General features: G+C 40.7%; 1 protein-coding gene across 3 annotated transcripts; it reads left to right on the forward strand.

Annotated features, from left to right (window-relative positions):
• Positions 1-645: 645 nt before the first annotated feature.
• On the forward strand, positions 646-20,053 carry heatr3 (HEAT repeat containing 3). 3 transcript variants are annotated; one of them, XM_072671589.1, is made up of 15 exons: positions 646-852; positions 2,002-2,174; positions 3,197-3,284; positions 3,950-4,053; positions 4,554-4,663; positions 4,933-5,073; positions 7,110-7,438; positions 9,428-9,518; positions 10,850-11,001; positions 11,726-11,808; positions 11,966-12,102; positions 12,348-12,436; positions 13,355-13,498; positions 13,621-13,797; positions 16,418-20,053. In XM_072671589.1, exons 1-15 carry the CDS (start codon positions 721-723, stop codon positions 16,529-16,531), a joined length of 2,064 nt encoding a protein of 687 aa, XP_072527690.1. In that variant the 5' UTR covers positions 646-720; the 3' UTR covers positions 16,532-20,053. The 3 variants fall into 3 exon arrangements, with proteins under 3 accessions (XP_072527690.1, XP_072527691.1, XP_072527692.1); XM_072671590.1 differs by having other exon boundaries at positions 12,351-12,436; XM_072671591.1 differs by lacking the exon at positions 646-852 and adding an exon at positions 1,200-1,729.
• Positions 20,054-20,558: the final 505 nt, after the last annotated feature.

The raw sequence follows: 20,558 nt of genomic DNA on the forward strand, positions 1-20,558 counted from the left end.
ACATACCCTTTGTTGTCATCTGGAAGACCAGCTGTTTTGATCACCATCCATCAATGACCAGCTCAGACCAGTAGACCAGTAGTTTTTTTTTTTTGTTTTTTTTTTATGTGTCACAATAAAACTATTTTATTGCAAAAAGATTACGAATATGTTTTTTTCATGACATGGGCCTTTTCAGATTCAATTGTGCAACAAAAACGGCTCCTCGGTTACATGTTTTAGGGTGAAAAATACCTTGAGGGGGACTTCTGAGGACGTGCTGGACCTTGCCAACCCGGGGGAGGATTCACTTTAATTCTGTTAGGAATTAGAGATGGGCTCTCGTGTGTTTTTTGTAGCTTACTTGCAGTAAGATCGGATGTCCCCTGCGTATGTTTTGATGACTAAAACAGTAGACTGTGAGATCAGGGAAACAGATCAGCAGCCACTGCCATGTTTTCCTGCTGTCTGTTCCTCCCTGTGTCCTTCCTTGGGGACTGGTGGCTCAGACAGCTCGTCCTCCCTCTGAGAAAGACTGCAACGCGGTGTAGTGCCACACGGGTGTACTCTCGGGCCGCTGGAGTTCTGCCTTGCGACGACGTGCGACAGTGCTGCGTGGCTTTACGGCTTCAGGGCTCGTTGCTATGGCTGTGGGCAGACGGCTAAGTTCCACATGGCAGTGAAAGCAGTCAGCTCAGTCAGTCACGTTTCCTCACAAACACTGTAAAAACACTGTAAACGATGGGAAAGACCAAGAACACCAGGTTCAAACGGCCACAGTTCACGGCTGACGGGCTCTCCGTGTCCGCTGTTAAAGACGAGGTGGAGGAAGAGGAGGATGTTGAATCTCCGGCTGTGGAGTTACTGGAGAAGGTAGCTAGCTAGCTAGCCGGCTAGCAGAGCTCAGCGCTAATGCTAACTCACCGGCTCGCTTTAATAACAGCAGCAGCGCTCATGTCATTCTCTTCTGACTTGCGTGAAATATCATCCTAACGCCACACGATGATTAAGAGCCCGTAATTCTGATCTGGGCCGTTTTCGTTAGTCGTTTTAGGGTGTCGGAGCTGGCAGAGCTAGCTAGCTAGCTAACGAGGCTACTGCACCGGAGGGAGATGGGTGCTAGCTAGTCTGTCTAAGCTCGTGTTGGTTGACTGTATCTTGTAAATATGTAGCTATGTCACAGTCTCCTTTTTTTTTGCCACATCCTATCTTTTGACATCATTAGACTCTAAACTGTATGATCTGTATATATGTCCAAATATTTGTGGACACCCCTAATTCTAGTGAATGCATTCCGCTGCTTTACAGTTGCACCCATTACTGACACAGATGTGCAAATGCACTCTCACAGCTTGTCTAATCCCTGTAGAGAAGTGTTGCAAATAGACATGAACCTATTGGTAGATCCATGCCTAATGCCAGGTGAGGGCTAGAGGGGTATAAAAAGCCCCCCAGCACTGAGCTGTGGAGCAGAGGAACTGTGTTCTCTGGAATGATGGTTGGTGCTCCATCCAGTAGTTTTAGGATGAGTTGGGGATGAGGTGGAGTGGCGATCATTCAACATCCTGACCTCACTAACACACTTGTAGCTGAATGCAAGCAAATGATCACAGTAATGATCTGAAATCTTATAGTAAGGCCTTGCCTGGACAGTAGAGAGTGTTACTCTGACAAAAGCAGAGTGGACTTTTGGTGTCCCAAAACTTTTGTCCAGTTAATGTGGAGGGATTACAGGCTGTATACCCGTAAAGTAAGTTCAGATCACTATCAGTGATGTCTCTTTTCTCTGTCTGTCTGGTCAAGTGATGGACTGTCTGTTTCACTGACTGTTTGTCCTTCTGTCTAAAAGACTGACTGAGTGCCTCCCGATCTGATTCTAAGACGTAATGCTGGATATCATCTGATATTAATCTGATCTGATCTTTGTCAATGTCATATGGTCTGACTGAGTGGCTCACTGTTCATAGGTCTGTCTGCCTGCCTGTCTATCTGACTGCCTGCCTGTTGGTATTGTTCTCTCAGTTGCAGAGTCCCTGTGCAGACATGCGTGAGTATGCATGTGCGAGTATCTCACGTGTTGTGCAGCAGAGCCAGGCCATTCCCAGCTTCTTGCAGAGAGATGCAGTGAGGAGGCTTGGACCACTACTGCTGGACAGCAGCCTAGCAGTTCGAGAGACTGCTACAGGGGCACTCAGGTAAGGCACGTTGTTAATGAGAGCTAGATTTGAAGCACCTCGCGTACTTGACTTGTGACTTGCTCGCTTACACTCTCACGTTTAGCAAGATGTTCCACAAGGGGATGATGTGAGTACTTGAGTAACTTTTTTAGTGCTTTGCTTAAACAACAGGGACTTTCCATCCACCAAGTTTTTTTTCCAATGTTGCTTATGAAAAAAATCCCAAATAAAAAGGTGGAGAAGTTAGAATATCCCTAAAACCAAAATGCAAAGAGTATCTTTTGCAAAAAACACTATAATATAACAAGCTGCAAGTCACATGGCTCTCTTATCAGTTGGCACGTATAGTGATTGGAGAAGCATCTGGCCCTATGAATGATCTGATAATGACACAGCTTTCCAAAGCTGGTCTGACAAATGGCTCCGCACCGCTCTCCTAGAATTGTCTGGTGTGCTTGCAGAGGCGACATATGGGGAATGTCGGATGGTTGGTATGGAGATTCTGCCTGGCGAGCTGAACTATAAAGAGCGCAGCCATAAAACGATTGCAAACAGCTGTAAAGATGATTCTGCTAAAAGCAAAGACAGAGTTAAAGCTCTCCTTATTGCTTCTTATTGTTTTCATTCCGCTCTTTTAATCACCGTAGCCTACGCCATCTAAAGTTTCTTTGCATAACTAATACACAAATTATTAAATTCATTTATTCATGCTGTAATTTCGTAAGCGAGCGTAACTTTTTCTATATGTTTGAAACTTGTTTGAGAAGTAAATAGCTTTTTTCTGTCAATATTGTGTAAGACATATTAAGTTTTCCATCCAACGTTTTTATGTACATTTGGGAAATTTGCATTCTGTTTTAATTCATTTAAATTCATTAGAAAATAAATATTGCCAAAAAAAGCAATACACTTTAATGAAGCAGGAAAGTTGTTATATCAAGGTATATTGACAGTTATCATTTTAAAGGGAGGTCTGTGCCTGCCCATTAGTAATGCATATTAAAAAGGCAAATGAGAAGAGTAATGTGTGCGTTTCACAGAAACCTGAGTGCTTGTGGAGGCCCAGATGTGTGTGAGGATATGGTGCGACAGGATGTCCTCACTCCTCTAATTGCCCTGCTGAAAGAGGTGAGAGCACCTGCTGTTTTTGAGTACACACGCCAGGGGCCAACCTGTAGGACTGTGTACTCTGTGGTCAGATCACTGATTAAACATACTTTCATACCAGTAATGTCTAATTTTTTGCATTTATTGATTTGACTATATTTGGTAATTGTAAACAGCAGCCTAATGCTTAAAGGAACAGTATGCAGTAAATTCTCCTTATAATAGCAGCTTCAAATTCATTTTGATTGTACATTGACTTGTAATAGGCTGAATGGCATCTCTGTCATTGCCATACTGGGCCAGAATGCTTCCGCTACACTGTGTAACTTGGTGGAGCTGCACGAGGCTGCTTGTGAGAACTGCGTAGTGCTGAGTAACCTGCATCATATTTGTGTGAAACCCTGCAAGATTACTCGTACCGCCTCGGCCCACTTAATTCTTTCACGCGCACGTGTACAGCTGTCCATGAGGGGGAGCTCATAGCATGATTTGTACTTATAGCAGTGCTGTAAAAGTGAAGGATCTTCCTTGACTGTAGGGGGAGCCCAAGAGCAAAAATGGCAGTTCTCACATAATGCTGCTTTAACAATGATTGACTTTTCTCACTGCTTCGGTGGACCTATTGGACCACTATTGTATGTGAGTTATTTCAGTGTTTAATGGGTGATTACCCCTCATGCCTGCAGTGCTGTGGAGGGTTCCAGCCAAATTCCAGCCCGGGGAAAAAGGAACAGAAGCACACAGTGGAGGATGTGGCAAATGAGGCTGTGAACTTGCTCTGGAACCTCTGGTATACACACATCTCGTGTACCCTTGATTCATTTCCGTTGCATAATGACAACAAGGAAATGTTTACTTGTACAGATTTAATACCATTGTATCAACTACAAAACCATTAGCAGGCAAAAATGACATATAAAGAAAATGAAAGAAAATTTGGAATTACCTTGTTACCTGCTGTGCGGAAGCAGGGTACAGAACCGAGGAACATCTCAGAAGTACCTCTTTCTTTTTGGAACATGTCTGTCAGTCTACTATGCCATTGAGCATCAACAATGGCTTTGAGGGACAGTAAGCACTGTTAGTATATTGCACACAGTCTTACAACCCTAACACCAGCTATTTCAGATTTTTACATCTGCTAAAGGACAGCTATAATGTAACACATCTTATTCATTAATTAATCTAATCCATTTTTTTGTATCAGTGTATGTGTCATATTGATGAGTGTTGAGATGTATATCATCATATTATTTCTTTAATCATGTCTTTGTGTGTGTGTGTTTGTAGTGAAAGCAGCAGTACAGCAGTATCTGTATTTAATAGAGCCGGACTTATGGATGCTCTGCTGCCATGCTTGGAGAGACACCCACACAACATCCAGCTCGCTTTATCAGCAGGTGACGCACACATACACACTCAGTATATCAGAATGGTAATGTTGATGATCTGAATCAGTAGTGCAGTTTATGTACATTCTGCTCTCCCCGCCGTGCTGTGTACCCAAACACACCAGTGGCCACTAGAATCATGTGGGGGAAAAAATACACTACACAAATATGGAGACATCCTTCGCTTTGGCCGTCTGTCCACTGTGACTGCCCATACCTGTGAATGTGTGTCCTCTGACTGACTAAATTCTTTTTTTTTTTTTTTTGTCTGTGTGCAGCTCACTGCCTACACACAGTGACCGAGGACAACTCTGAGCTGACAGGAAGTGTGAACGGGGCAGTATTGGCAGCTCTGGAAAATTTACTGCTCTCCACACAGTCCAGCATGGAACACGTTCTCCTGCGCACACTGGCTGCAGGTACAGAGACAGATAAGACTGTTAGATGGCTTCATATGTCGTGTATAGAAATACATGTAATAAATAAATAAATAAATAAATGATAAGAAGCATACCCTTGTCATTACAGAAAAAATAAAGTTAACACACAGCCTCCTCCGTAAGCATTGGAAAGGCAAGATACTTGGGTTTAACATAGGCCTGGGCAATTAATAAAAAAAACAACATTCAGAACCTCTAATCAATGTACTCTGGCCCATTGTGGTTGTTTTTGTTATTATTACTATTATTTTATTCTGTTAATTCCATTTAAAATATCTACTGTCTGCATTTTTTACACACCGTAATATCTGTATGCAACACAAAATGCACAGAATGAGATTAGACACATCACAGACAGCCCAACCTCTTAGCTTAGGCTAGAGCACACGCTCTCTGAAGACCCAGGACTGTTTTCACGCCTGCCTGAGTTAAAGTAAACGTGCTTGCTACTCAGTGAACTCACGATTACAGAGGTGATTAACCCACTGCCACTGTAAACTAGCTTGCGATTGTGGTCAGAAGAGTGAGCTCTCATCCAGCCGCCCCATCGCACACAAATGGTGCTCTTTGACTCTCTGTACGCTCATGCATACGCACTGAAAAGATGTATGTAAAAGACTGCAGTAATGACAGATTTATTTGATTATTGTTTAGTTTTGCCTTGCACATTAAAATGTGAAATAGTTCAGTTTTAAATGTGTATTAGCAGTGAAAATACTTAATGGTTTCCATTTTGCAGTTGCTTCAGTCAAACTGATTACTTCTTATATTGTCATTTTATGGGGCAACATTAACCCTCTAGTACTCAGAGCCTTCATTTCATACATGACTAAATTAAATCTTTATAATATTATTTGTGTTCTTGATAATAGAATAAGCCATAACCAGATATCCCTGCTATGCCTATGAAATTAATGCATAAATGAAAAAACAGAAATGTACTGTGAAACCACCAGAATCTTATACTGTAATACATTTACATTTTACAACCCTACTGTTCATACTTTCCTAACTGTGTGAGTTCATGTACTGCCCTCGTCACACGGCTGAACGTCTCAAGCACCTTATACCAAAGATCGTTATATCGTTTAATAAAATAATGTTCATTTATTGTAAACGAGAGGGAATTTGAGGACAGTAATGCTCGGCCTTAGTTTGACATCAAAAGATGAGTAGATACATTTTAGCTCTTATTTCCTGTTATGTACATCTAAGTGTGTTTTACAATATCTAGTCTTTGTTTGAGCCCTGAGCTTTACCTGTGAAGATTGCATTTGTTGTTACAAAGGATAAAACAACATAAAGACCATAGGCTTCATTGGCTTTAGGAAAAAAACAAGCTGTTATGAAGCTGAGAAGAAAAAAGCAACAGTTTGGTGATATCAGCTGGTCACCGATATAGTGTAGTTAGGAGTATTTAGCCAAATTATAAGTGTTTTTTTACTTTAAATTACTTTTGATCACCTAAAAAATTTATCTGCCACCAAAGTAACCATGTTTTTAATTGTTGAATACATCTAGAAGTAATTGTCAAGAAATAAGATGAAACTCTGGTCATCTCATAGACCATAGACCATCTCATCTTTTGCTTAGTCACTCTCATTCTTCTCGAGGGAACTATAACTGTAGTTCATTATGTAAAAAATTCTGTAATTAATGATGTTATTGCATAAAACTAATTTTGATGTCACAAAATGACAACTCTGGACTTCTCATTAGGTTTTAGAAATGTCCTCTGTCAATGTGGGCCTCACAGTCCTTTTCAAGCTGATGGGATGGGGCAACAGGCCAATCACAGCATTTTAGAGCACTGTGTGAAACCTGCTAAGAATGCCATGCTGTAGCCATGTCTCCTGGACACAGTGGCAGGTTTTCCAATAAAATGTAGTCCAGTCCATTTAACATGAGACTGTGTGTAAAGTGGCTTTCTCGCCTGAGCTACTGGTTAGATGATCTGTACCCTAAGATGCTTTTAGGAAGTTTGGCCCTTACTGGTTCTCCCTCTATTTTCCCAGGATCAGTGTGGAACCTGAAGGGCTGCTTGTCCTCCACACGTCAGGCGGAGGCCCTGACTGCAGTGGTGGCCACTCTGGCCCACTGCCTCAGTCTGGACACTGGAGTGCTGATCCCTGAGCTGTGGCAGGCCCAGGTGAAACGACTAGCCAGCAAGAGCACAGCAGAGCAGGCTTCAGCACTTACTGAGGAGCAGCCTGCACCAGGAGGGGGAGCTGTGGGGGAGGAGGAGGAGGAAATGGAGGAGGGAGACGGAGAAGTGAAGATGAACGGAGGGAAAAGGAACAGGAAACGTGCGAAGATTGATAGAGATATCTCGGATTTTCTGCCTGTGAGTATTGACACTTTTACATTTTTAAAGAATTTGTTTAGACTGCTGTTCAAAAGTTTGGTTTTATTGGTCATTTTTTTGGTTTTTAGAATTGTGTTTCTATTATAACTCAATTGTAAGTCATTTCATACATGTATCAGCCACCAGATTGGTGTGATATTTAGATAAATATTGAAAACATTTATAAAATAGTGTACCTCAATAAAAGAAATCTGGAAATATGAGTGCATGGATCGCATGGATTTAACTTCTCATTCTCGTTTTTTGCTCAGCATACCTCAAAGGTATCTATGTGCATGCGTGGGTGTGTTTGAGCTTGTTTAATGTGTGAAGTAAAATAAGGACAGTCGCAGCCCCCGTTCTCCCTGTTAGGCTGGCTCTTTATCCCAACATACCCCCTGCCCCCTTTATCTCAGTCTCACCAATGGCCTCTTCAGCCCCAGGGCGGCAAGCTACTGCATTTCTGGCCTAACACATAATGACATCCAAAAGCCAGAGGACGACCAGACACTTGTTTTACCCTCTAAACCCTATCCTGTCACACCTGCCTCCAGGATAACCCTGTGTTCCCATAGGCTTAATGGGCTTAGCTTAGTGTCTTGGCTTAGTTGTTTTTTTATTTTGTTTTAATAGACTTTAATTTATTGATGAATGGACCAATAGAAATGCTCCAAAATGATCCTCATTTCACTGTCTGTCTATTTAGTTTTGTCTTTTAAAGGTGTACATAGCCTGAAAACCAAAATGCTTCTAATAACAAGTGTTACTGGGGGCCATTATACAAATGCATACATGCTAACCAGTTTCCTCTGGCTTTGGGGTGTCATAAATTACATAGTCCTTGGACTATCTTTGAGTTTGTCCTCCTCTTTTACAGTATTTTGACATTCTGAGGGGCACATATACAGACTGCTGACATTTTGTCACATTAAACAGGATATTGTCTATTAAGTAGTTAGAGGGCCTCGCTGTCTCCCTCTCTCTCTATCATGTAAAATACGAAATACAGGACTTGTTGAGGATCTGAGTGGGATGCCTTGATTTGCTTATTTGCCCTGAGACCCATCAAACATTTTGTGGAGTGAAATAACACTCCTCACAAAGCTTTCTGTCCACTTTTACTCAATACAGGTGATGTTCTAGGCAGCGTGCATTGCCCTACATATGTAGTGCTCAGTGAGGTTATGGAATAAAAATAATAACGTAATGACAATTAATTGTTCTATATTTAGATCTCCTCAGCCCATTTGTTCTGTGAGCGCATCAATAAATTTAGTAATATTTGAATGAAAATGATCCCCCTTTTCACTGGTTTCACCTGGAAATAACCAGTTGTGAGTGCAGATTTTTATTTACGTGTGGCATGTAGGTTGTGGCAAGCCATAAAAATACTTAATAGCATAACATTGTGTTGTTTTTATTGTTTCATTTATTTATTTGTGGTTATTCTGAACCTACTGAACATAGACTTGGGGGCTCCTGAGTAGCCGTCTAAACATTGGCCCCATTATCAGGCGATCCCTGGTATGATCACAGGTGATGTTCAAGAAATGACCCTCCCTCTCCCCCGATTACTCTGTGTGATGCTAGTCTGTGTGGGCAGCAGAACTGGAAGGGAGTGTTCTCCTCCAGCTGTCCAGTGAAGTTGCGTTAGTATAAAAAATAAATAAATTAAAAAAACGCGGCCAGTGCACATACTAGCTTTGACCATCACAGGACTGGTGGCAACAAGGCACAGGAACAGTCCTGGCTAGTGGGTGGGAATTGGCTATGACTAATAATTGGGATGAAGATTGGGGTTAAAAATGTAACCCTTGGACTTCAGTTGTTTGAGTTGGTATGAGTTGATTCAGGGGTGTTTGAGCAGGGAGAGCACCGAACTGTGCTGGACTCTGGTCCTTCAGACCACAGTTGGGCACCCCTTAGCTGACCTGTCAGCTAATGTTACTGATCCTTGTATTCTCTCTCACTGTGTGTGTGTGTGTCTAGAGGGACAGACTGGAGTTGAGGGAGGCCATAGCCCTGCTGACAGCGCAGCAAACATCACTAGAGATCATTGTCAACATGTGCTGTTCAGATGGTACGTGCATGCATGCGTGTGTGTGTCTGTCTGTTGGTTCTTTTTTTTTCTGTGTTGCTGAGAGGGTTTGTATGAGGATAGCAATGATCTCATGCGCTTATCTTTTAAAGCCTGGCTGATATGAGCACTTATTTCAAAGAGCTAAAACCTGTTAATATAATTAAAAAATTAAAGATTAACAGGTTTATTTTTTTTTCATTTAATTAGTTTTGTTATTGTTATTATTATTGTACCATCTGTAATCAGGAAAAGAAGATATTATATACAAATGTAAATGTAAAATGTATAATCCTGGTCATGTTATAATTAGTTAAATTTGTAAAAAATTTGTTTACAAGCTTTTGCTACTTGCTATAAAGTACTGTAAGATTACTGCATTGCATCAGTCTTTATGCTTCTTCACATCTTCAGATGCCGGTACTATATCTCTCAGATTGTAAAACGCACGTGTAAAGCGTTTTCTTTAGTGGTGGCTCAAATCATGAATTTCACTTGGGGAGCCCAGGAGCAAGAAATACCAATACCAATTCTTGCATAATGCTGCTTTAAACAAGCCTTTTTTTTTTCTTTTATTGAATCAATTTATTTAAAGCAGCATTATGCGAGAATTGGTATTGGCATTTGAATTCTCGCTCCCCCCTACAGTTGGGAGGTGTAATTCTGTTTTATAGCACTGCAGTTAATACAAACCTTGATTTTGAGATGTATTATGGACAGCTATTTGTGCATTTGTTGACCAGCTGAGAGACACACACCCAGTAGAATTAGAGGATTTACTCAAATTTGACTTGAGTGGCAATGACAGAGCTATGCTGTTCCCTCTATTACAGTCTGTTACAAGGAGCAAAATGATTTTCACGCTGTTATTTAAAGGTACAGATGCTACATAATGTTGCTTTAAGATGAGAATCATAAAGTAGACTGTCAGAAAAAAGTACTACAAAGGTGATATGGTCTCACACAGTGTGAGTGTGTGCTCTTTCAGACTGTGATTTTTGCAATATCCAGTCCAGCACTTTATGCTGAGAACACCCGATGCTGGATCTCTACTCTCCATTCATTTGTGTTTCTTCCAGTCTAAACAAACAAGCCAGGAAATATTGCTGTTAGCAGGAGTCTTACTGATACCAGTAATTCTGCAGGACCTCAAAATTGACCAGTATTATGGACCAAACAATACATCCATCAACCCATATCCATAGTGTCTTTACTGAAGTGTGATTGGAAATGATATGTGCCTTGAAAGGTGGACTGGGGATGCATCCAAGGCGAATGACCTGTAGTGAGTGATGAAGTGAAGTCAGTGTTGGTGTGTGTGTGTGCGTGCGCAGAGCCTTCTGATGATGAATGGGAGGAGATGTCGAGCAGCGATGAGGGTGAGATGTGTGCTGACGGCTCTGACGGTAACACCAGCCTGCTCTCACCTCTCTGCCTTTCTGCTGAGCTACACACAATACTGCTCAACCACAGTGTACCCCAGCAGGTAACACATTCACACACACCTTGCTTCGTTACACAGCCCTGCATAAACGCTGTATTGCTCAACAGACTAATAGGTAAAGGTAAAGGTGCACGTATTTGTGTCCTCATAAATGTGTCCTCCGCATTTAACCCATCTGTGGTAGTGAACACGCACACACTAGTGAACTAGGGCCAGTGAGTACACACATACCCAGAGCGGTGGGCAGCCAAGTCCAGCGCCCGGGGAGCAGAGAGGGTAAAGGGCCTTGCTCAAGGGCCCAACAGTGGCAGCTTGCCAAGCCCGGGAATCGAACCCACAACCTTGTTATCGACAGCCCGGCGCTCTAACTGTTGAGCCACCACTGCCCCATATTACATATGCCACACTATATTCACACACTGTATTGGGCCATCTTTCGTTACATTGATCACACTCTTGCCCTCTCTTCCATGTTCTCTCACCTGTAAAATTATTATAACATATTTATTGGACAATGTTGAAAGTTTCGTGAAAAGGATGAAATGTTGCATATAATTATTACAAATAAATAAAATGCGTCAATAAATGCACTGACAATCAAGAATACAATAGACTAACTGGTGGATTTTGAGGTCTTGAGGTACTTTATCAAAATGATTCAAAAAAATTCTAAAAAAAAAAAAAAATCAGACAAAGTTGCTTAAAAAAATGTAATACATTAGTTTGTTATTTATTCATTTTTCCCCTCATTATACTCATCCTTCAGGTCCTGAAGAAGGCAGAGTTTCCCAGCCATGTTTCTCTTGACATCTGCAACAAAGATCCAGCATGGAGATGCCTTATCAAAAAGTATCATTTCTTAATGATTAATTACTTCTTTAATGATTACTTTCTAATTGACATACATTTGCATCCTCAATTCTTAAAATATGTTTCTAGGTTAGTTTAAGGAAGAAGAGTTTCATTTAGACAGCAAACATGTCTAAGCACTTCTTTATGTTCCCAGAATGCAGCGGGTTCAGTGCCGGGCGTTAACGTGTCTCAATAACATTCTGTCTGCGATGGATTCTGAGTGTCTGGGTGGTGCTGCGGGGCTGCAGACCGTTGCTCAACATCTCTCCTCTTTGGTCTTCAGTTCAGAAGGTTAGAAACCACCAAGAACTGTAGAACAAGTCTCTCTCTCTCTCTTTCTCGCTCTCTCACTTCATTTTTTTATGTATGTATTACATGTAGAGATGGATAGTGTGCATCTACTTACATAACGGTGTTGTAATTACATTGATGCTACATTGAATTGAAGACAGATCTCAAAGGTTAGTTGATTAGTTGGTTGATGGGTGAATGAGTTAAAAGGAGACTTGTTTTTAGTTTTTTTTTTTATGTTGCAGAAGTCCTGAAGGATGAGGAGTTCTTGGAGGCAGTGACCAGTGCCATGCGCTCTCTGCTCCAAATCATGGCCTCCAAAAAAATCCCTCAGGTTAGAACACACACTGTTCATGCAGATATATCAGAGTATATAAAGGTATTGTGGTTAGAAGTACATACACTCATCACAGACATGAAAGCTGTGGCAGTGTTGGCCTTTCAGGGATTTATTTTCTGGTGCAGAATTAGTGTACAACACACAATACATCTTTTACAATTTTTGGTGTTCTACTGAAATCAACACAGGCAAAAATAAACAGACACCCACTCGGATTATTAATACAGTGCCTCTAAAAGTCAGAATTTTTGTCAACCTGCCACGGCCAAAGCCTCTCGACTTCCTGTTAGTGGTCATGATTGACGACAGCTGGTAGCCTCTCTGTGCTCACATAAAAAGGGAATGTCAGGAATGTCTCTTGGAGCCATTTTTAAACAACTGCAGATTCCAAGATCTCCAGTTCAGTTGTGAGTTATTGGGAGGTGTAGCCACTTTGCCCAGGTCTGGGAGAAGAACCAAACTGTCACCCTCAGCTGAGAGGAAATTGGTCAGGAACAACCCAAAAGCCACCAGGGCAGAGTCCCTCCATAGACTGGAGGCAGCTGGAACTTGAGTGTCAAGTTTTTAAAAACCGTGGACTGAGCGACTACCAAAAGCTTCTGTTTAAGGTGAAGCGTCCTGAGGGGCAATTATCCAAATATAAGATGAACTGTAAAGAGTTTTTTTTAACCCTGTGTTGAATTCTTAAAACTCCCCAAAAATGCCAGACATCTATCTATAGCTCTCTTCATCATTCTGTACACTTTTTTCGGATTCTCTGATTCATGGTAATTGTTTGAAACCTATGGAGGTGCACAGAACAAGCACATTCAAAACATTTATTAATCTTAACAGGATTTATTATTGAAGAGTAGCATATATTGGTGCGTAATTCATATGCTGTAACTTTGCATGTGTCTCTTTGCTGTCCAGTGTATGAGCCCCCAGCAGCTGATGAGTATGTGTGAGGCAGCAACAAGGTGTGATCTAGTCAGTGTGAGAGTAAACGCTCTGGCCATTATGGGCATTACAGGAAGCACGCTGGCCAAAGAGAAAGGCTCTGCTGACACACTGCAGGTAATAATATCAGATATCAGACGGATGACCCACCTGTTTTGTAGACCTATGGTAATGTTGTGCATGTATGCAAATTACCAAAAAAAACGATTATTCATTATTTTGTAACGTTCTTCTTCCAGCTGATAGGGAATGCGTTATTGAATGTAGCCTCAAAGGACTCTGACCTGGTGGTGTGTGGAGAGGCCCTGGACGCTCTGTTTGATGTGTTTGCTGACGGAGATGAGGCAGAGAGCGCAGCACAGAACATCAATCTGCTCTCAGCTCTCAAAGCCTTGCAGCCCGTCTTCAAAGCCAAGGTACGCTGTGATGTCAGTTTAACTGCCTTCACTTTAAAACGTTACTTTAAATGTTTATTAGAAAATTCATAATAAATAACACCAAAAGAAATAAATGGGATCATGGTGAAACTTTTAAAGATTAAACTTCCCAAAAGGCCTTTACACACCAATTGATGGACAATGTATTTGTTGCAATTTCAGACACCAGTGAATTAGTTAGTATTAGAACATGTGAATAACTGATGATGTCTTGCAGGCTAAATGTGACTTCTCAGTCCGAGAGAAAGCACAAATGTTTGGTTAAAGCTGCATTATATGACAATTGGTATTTTTTCCCCCTACATTTGGTGGAGTTTCACTTGGTCACTTTCTTTTGTTGACAGTTGACAGTTTTGTTGACTAAATATGTATTTGTTGATGAGCTGAGAGATACAAAAAAACGACATCTGAAGTGAAAGAAGCATGTGGACTGATGATGCTGAGAAATATCATAGGATTTTTCACAATTCTGACTCTATTATGAACTATTACTCAGTTCTTCATCAAAGTTACATAGTGCAGTAACAGCATTTTCACAGAGAAGTCAGTGTACCATCAACATGATTCTTGGAGCCTGTTTACACCTGTCATTAACATGCGATTATGGTGATTTAAACATGTACCGGTTTCATGTGTCTGCATACAAAGCCAGGTGTAAACACCTACTGGACACATTGTGTTCGGATTCCAATCTGATCGCTCAAACCGCATTTGAAATACAAATGTAACCAGAATGCGTTTTCTGTGATTGGATTCTGTCAGGCGGGCGGAAATGCATCTGTAATTATTACTGTGGATCTTGGCATTTCTCTCCTTTTGGCTCTGTCTACCTCGCACACTCCTTCTCTTGTGTGTGTGTGTGTGTGTGTGTGTGTGTGTGTGTGTGTGTGTGTGTGTGTGTGTTTGTGTTTGTGCACTCATGCTCATGCAGAGTTTGTACCCTTGCAGTTTATAGTCTGTCACCTTTTCTGATGGAGACTTTAAGGAAATGCTAGACCTATTTATCTTTCCATGGCATTGTAGACCCTCTGTTCCTTTAAACTGTTCAGTCTCCCGGAGCAGAACAATTTTAATAAGAAACCCGCTGGTGTGCTTTTTATGTAGGAAAGTGTAATCTGATCTTATCTGGTCAGACTGGGGACGCATTGTAATGACAAGTTTAAACAGAATCGGTCAAAGAAGATCCAGATTAGGGCTGGGCGATATGGTAAAAATACAATATCACGATATTTAAATACTTTCTCAAGATAAATGATATTTATCACGGTACATGAAATTACAAACTAAAAACATCAGACAGATTCTTATAAACCACTATTCAGAGACATTCCTGTACTGAATAAAGTGATTTTTATTTAACATCTGCTGCTCTTCATCTAATTAAACCAGTCTAATTACAGGAAACCTGCAGCTGGTTAGTGTTTATTAAGCATTAACAGTATCCTCCATATGCTTAGAAAATCATATCACGATAACAAAATGCATCACAATACGATAAAATATTATCATATTGTCCAGCCCTAATCCAGATACAAAATACATGTTAATGCCAGGTGTAAACAGGCCCTAAGGCGGTTATTAATATTAAAACATTTTATTTTACTTTAAATGAGTGATGTAAGTTGACAGTGATGAACTAAACGCCGATGACATCATAAAACATCAGGAGAAGGGAATGCTTTACTACAAGCCAAAATGTGTATTAACAGTATAATATTCTCCTATATTGTTGCAGTTGGCCAAAAAACAATTTCCATTTTTGGTGTTTTGATGGATTTTTTGATGGAATGTAAGGGCCAACTGCTAGATACATGAATAATGGACCAATAGAAATGCTCCAAAATCTTTTTACATTGACTTCCACTGAAAGTAAAGAAGGTATTTCTTCTGTAAAATTGCCATTTTGGAGATTCAAGGTTTTTGTCAGACAGCAACAATGTATTTATATTCTACATATTGAGGAGTAGGGGGTTCTCGGAAGAGAACTCAAGACATCAAATGGTGGTCCATCGCCATCAGTCATCATCAGCTTAACTGCTTATCTACTATGTTACAGCTCACGGCCACTACTTCTAGATGGTTGGCTCACACATTCCAGCTCTTTCGTTCCAGCTATGTGGCTCACTCAGCCTTACTGGTGAAGACAGCCAACACAGCCCTCTGTTCTTCACCCTGCCGGGAAGAATACAACTCTCTGAAACAGAAAAGAATCATGACCCACATTTCACTAAAACATTCCTAAAACAAATACGATGATTTTTTAAACTGACTAAATTTGGGTGTTCTTTGACACAGTAACAACAGGTTGTGGATTTGCGTGTTTTGCAACTGACAGTCGTACAAGTTTCAAGGATTTTCACACATGTAACCTTATCCTTAACTGTTGTCCTCGCTGCGGTGCCTTTGTTGTTGGTGTCAATCACGTGATCTATAAACTAGTCAACGAGCTTAAAGTGTCAGAGCAGACAAGTCCACTAGGCTGTGCAACCCCTAAGATGAGCTCACTCGACCAATCGCTGTTTCTGGCAATTCTTGTGCAAAGAATTACTAGCATTATCAAATGCATACTCACACTTTTTTTATTCTGTATGTGTGACAGATCCGTAAGGAAGGACGAGCGAGGCACAGCCCAGATCAGCTCTGCGTTCTGGACAACATCAAAATTAACCTGCGGAGATTCATCGGCTACCTGGAGACGCTGAAGAAGAAATAGGAGCGTGACTGACATCCTTCCTCGGCATGGAACTCCTCCCCATGTGCTCCTACACTCACCACCAGCTTCCAGGACTCGGACTAGAGCTATCTGACCAGTTTACGATTGATGGGGACTACAGTTTTCATTTAAATGTTTATAATTTAAGCACCAATCAGGAATCGCTAAAACTGGCAGGCCAGTTTTTGTGACTGTGCTAACATTGGCCTGCATTCAACACCACTACATGCGCTCTGGAGCCATATTTAAAAACACCTGCATGCTTACATGGAAGGTTCTTATTAGAACCACACATGAATGCCTGCAAGTGTTGGCTGTGGTCCTTTATGATATTGCAGATAATGACTTGATAAGTTCTTATTCTAATATTTACACAGGTGCAATCTGTGGGAATCAAACATATATTTATATTTTCAATATTAGACACAGATTGCTGCTTAAAGGTTTTTTGCGTACACCAGTCATACATAACACTAACACCACCTCCTTGTCTCTACACTTATTGTCTATTACATCAACTTACCATATAGGAGCACTGTGTAGTTATAGTTGTATAGTTGTAATTCCAGGCTCTAGTCCATCTGTTTCTCTGCGTACTTTGTTAACCTCCTTTTACCCTGTTCTTCAATGCTCAGGACCCCACAGGACCACCACAGAGCAGCTATGATTAGGGTGGTTGGTCTTTCTTAGCACCTCAGTGACACTGACAAGGTGGTGGTATTTGTTGTTCTGCTATGAGTGGATCAGACACAGCAGTGCTGCTGGAGTGTTTTTTAACCACTATGTCTACTCACTGGCCACTCTATTAGACTTGTTGGTCCACCTTGTAGATGTAAAGGATGCTGTTGGCTGGGTATTTCTGGTCGGTGGACTGTTCTGGTCTAGCAGTGGACCAGAGATGTTTAAGAACTCCAGCAGCACTGCAGTGTCTGATCCAATCGTGCCAGAACAACACACGCCACCACTAAGAATGACCCACCACCCAAATAATACCTGCTCTGGGATGGTCCTGTGGGGTCCTGACCTTAGTACACATAGAAGCAGAAGTGGACTACAGACTGTAATTACTGATATAATGCACAACGAGTGTACAAACAATGTGATGCTAATGTTATGGCTGATCAGTGTACAGGGTGTCTCCAAAGTAAGGAAACATCCATGTAAATATGAAACCGTTTGGCTGATGGTGATCTACTTTTAGACACAAGCTATGGCTGAAGTGGTACCTGTTAGGCCATGTTTCCTTGAGTCTAAAATTGGATCACTGTCTGCCAAACAGTTTTCTTACTTTTGAGAGACCCTGTATATCTATGCATTTATGTTTATTGAGCAGTAAACAAAGCTGTGCAGAGTGGTTCAGTGTGAAATAGTTAATTGTAGAGACATTTAGCAACTCTTAAGTTCTTCACAGTTCTGGGTATATGAACCAGGGGCTGCCATGTGTACACCACAGATATGGTCATCTTAATGACTTAATTTGTTTAGTATTCTAAATAAGCATTAAACGTGTGTTTTATGAGTTTTATATAACGTGGATAATGCTGATAATGGCAAAATAGTGGGAAATATGGGGAAGGGGGTGTAATATATAGGGGTCTGCATGTATTTTAAAACCACATGCTTTAGGCCAAAGCCTCCTTAGAAAAAACTGTCTAGTCATAATCATTTACCTTTAGAGGCATGGATTGTTTCACATCTCTGGTTCCCATCACCACTACTGTGAACTATTCTGACTCTGTGAATTTCTTTCAAATGCAGCGTTTCACTCCAAACCACTCTGAATGACTTTGTCCACATATTCATAGCAGTTGAATTATGCAGATTATTATTTTTTTTTTAGCAGTGAAATTCTCCTGATTGGCCTTATAGATTATAGGCCACCACTAGAGTGCAGTAGGGAGCTTGGTGAACAAAGAATTAGAGGGCGAACATGGAAAACAAATAGCTTTAAGATGTCCAATGCTTAAAATAAGCTATGTCAGAAGAACAGTAGTATCAGATCACTGTGAAATTACATACATTATTTTTAAGTAAAAAGATCAGCTCTATTTAGGCCCATAGATATGAGCTTTTTGTCACTGTCAGATCAGACTTTCATACTACCTTTAGAAAACACCAGCTTTATACTATGTAAGGATGTAACAGTGAATGGAGTACTGGTAATAGTAATGGTTCAGTATTGCTGAATAAGAATGCTTGAAATGGTTAAGATAGATTAGCAGTAACTTCCATTATCTTACCTTGCCTTACAAATGAAGGGAAACTCCAGATGTTAAGACATATAAGCCTTACAATAGTGTACATAATCAATACTATTGAAATATGACATTTATACTAAATGGAAATTATCAGTTTATTAGAGAGAGGAAAATCGCATGGCAAATGGACGCAATTCCTCCACTAGTAGGTCACCAGTGGTATTGGTGATGTCATTTGGTTGCATTGCACTCAGTGTTAGTCTTGGGTGATGTCATACTCCAGAGCTGGAAATGCTAATGGAGAGCAACCTTTTCATACTGCAACCAAAAAAAAATTATTTTTAAGACTAACTGAAGAATTCTGCTTGTTTTCTACGACATATTGCGACTCTATTGGACACTATATTAAGGCTTAGACTCAGGGTTCCCTTTACAAATGGCTTTCTTTTCCAAGTTTTGGAGATGCAAGCCTGTGTTACGACAGTGACAATTTGTTAATCAAGGAGAAAAATGGCTGATGTTTGTCACTTCCATGTGCTAGCTTTGGCGCAACCGTGGCACGTTCGTGACCGTTTTGGCCATTCCTGATTGGCGCTTGAAGGACAAACTCCAGAATTGGTCTGAAAAAGTGACTCCTACACCATGCTACTGGTGAATTTCTCCAGGATGAGCCTTGTCTCAGCCGGAGACGTCTGTGAAGTCCAAGGTCGGTCACAGTGCTGCTGTGGGCCTTTGGTGACTTAAGTGTTTAGCTACGAAATGCCTGATAGGAATGTCTGAGGCTGAGGATATTCAGAAGACGTGGAAAAAGACCAAGCCTCTCCTCCCTTTCCGCCGCTCGCCCAGTCTGTTTTTTTAGTGTCATGTTGACCACTTGAAAAGAAAATGAGTGCCAAAGTTTGTGGTCAGTGACAGTTTTTATTTTAAGTGTTACCAGTGATCGGTTTTGGTTAGCCATTGGTTGACGTTTGAAAGACATTGTTTAGAGTTAAAAGAAAAGGCATTTATTTAAAAGATGTGCACCCATGTAGGTGTTGCTTTGTGTGTGTGTGTGTGTGTGTTCTTATTCTCTAAAGCCCCCTGTTTTCATTTGAAAGCTCAGCTTATTGGATTTAGTTCCCTGTTGTTGTGCTCTCTCATTATGGACATGTATGTAGAAATGTGAATGTTGGAAGGATTTAGCCTTTAACAGAGATACACAACACAAGAGGGGGGGGGGGGGGGGTTAAGGATGGTGTGTTTCACCTATCCAAGCAAATTTTTGGATTTCTTTTCTTCAGAGCTCCTCTTTTGTTTCTGAAACATTTTTTTAGTTTTTGAGTTATTTTATGTGAGGAAAAAAGATTGGAGTGAAATTTTTATGTTTGCAACATATTTTGATGCTTTAAACGATTAAAGCCGTTTTTGGTTATGAAAGTGATTTCTCTTATATATATAATATATGTGTGTCTGTATGTGTGTGTGTGTGTGTGTGTGTGTGTGTGTGTGTGTGTGTGTGTGTGTATATATATATATATATATATATATATATATATATATATATATATATATATATATATATATATATATAAAATTGTGTGTGTATGTGTGTATATATATGATGAAAATCAGAAAGCCAGTATATCAAATTATGCAGAAAACTATGGGAACTTCACACTGGGCTTCAGACCTCTTTGGATTCTGTACCTCTCCACTCTTCCTCCAGGATCTAGGACCATGATTTCCAAATTACATGCAAAATTGCAGTTCTGCGCTGTCTCCTCGCTAAGCTTTCAGGTAATACTCCCACTGTTCGCCTCTGACCACTTCCAAACGTCTCTTCTTTGAGA

This window comes from Salminus brasiliensis, chromosome 25 (assembly GCF_030463535.1).
Source record: "Salminus brasiliensis chromosome 25, fSalBra1.hap2, whole genome shotgun sequence".
NCBI lineage: Eukaryota > Metazoa > Chordata > Actinopteri > Characiformes > Bryconidae > Salminus > Salminus brasiliensis.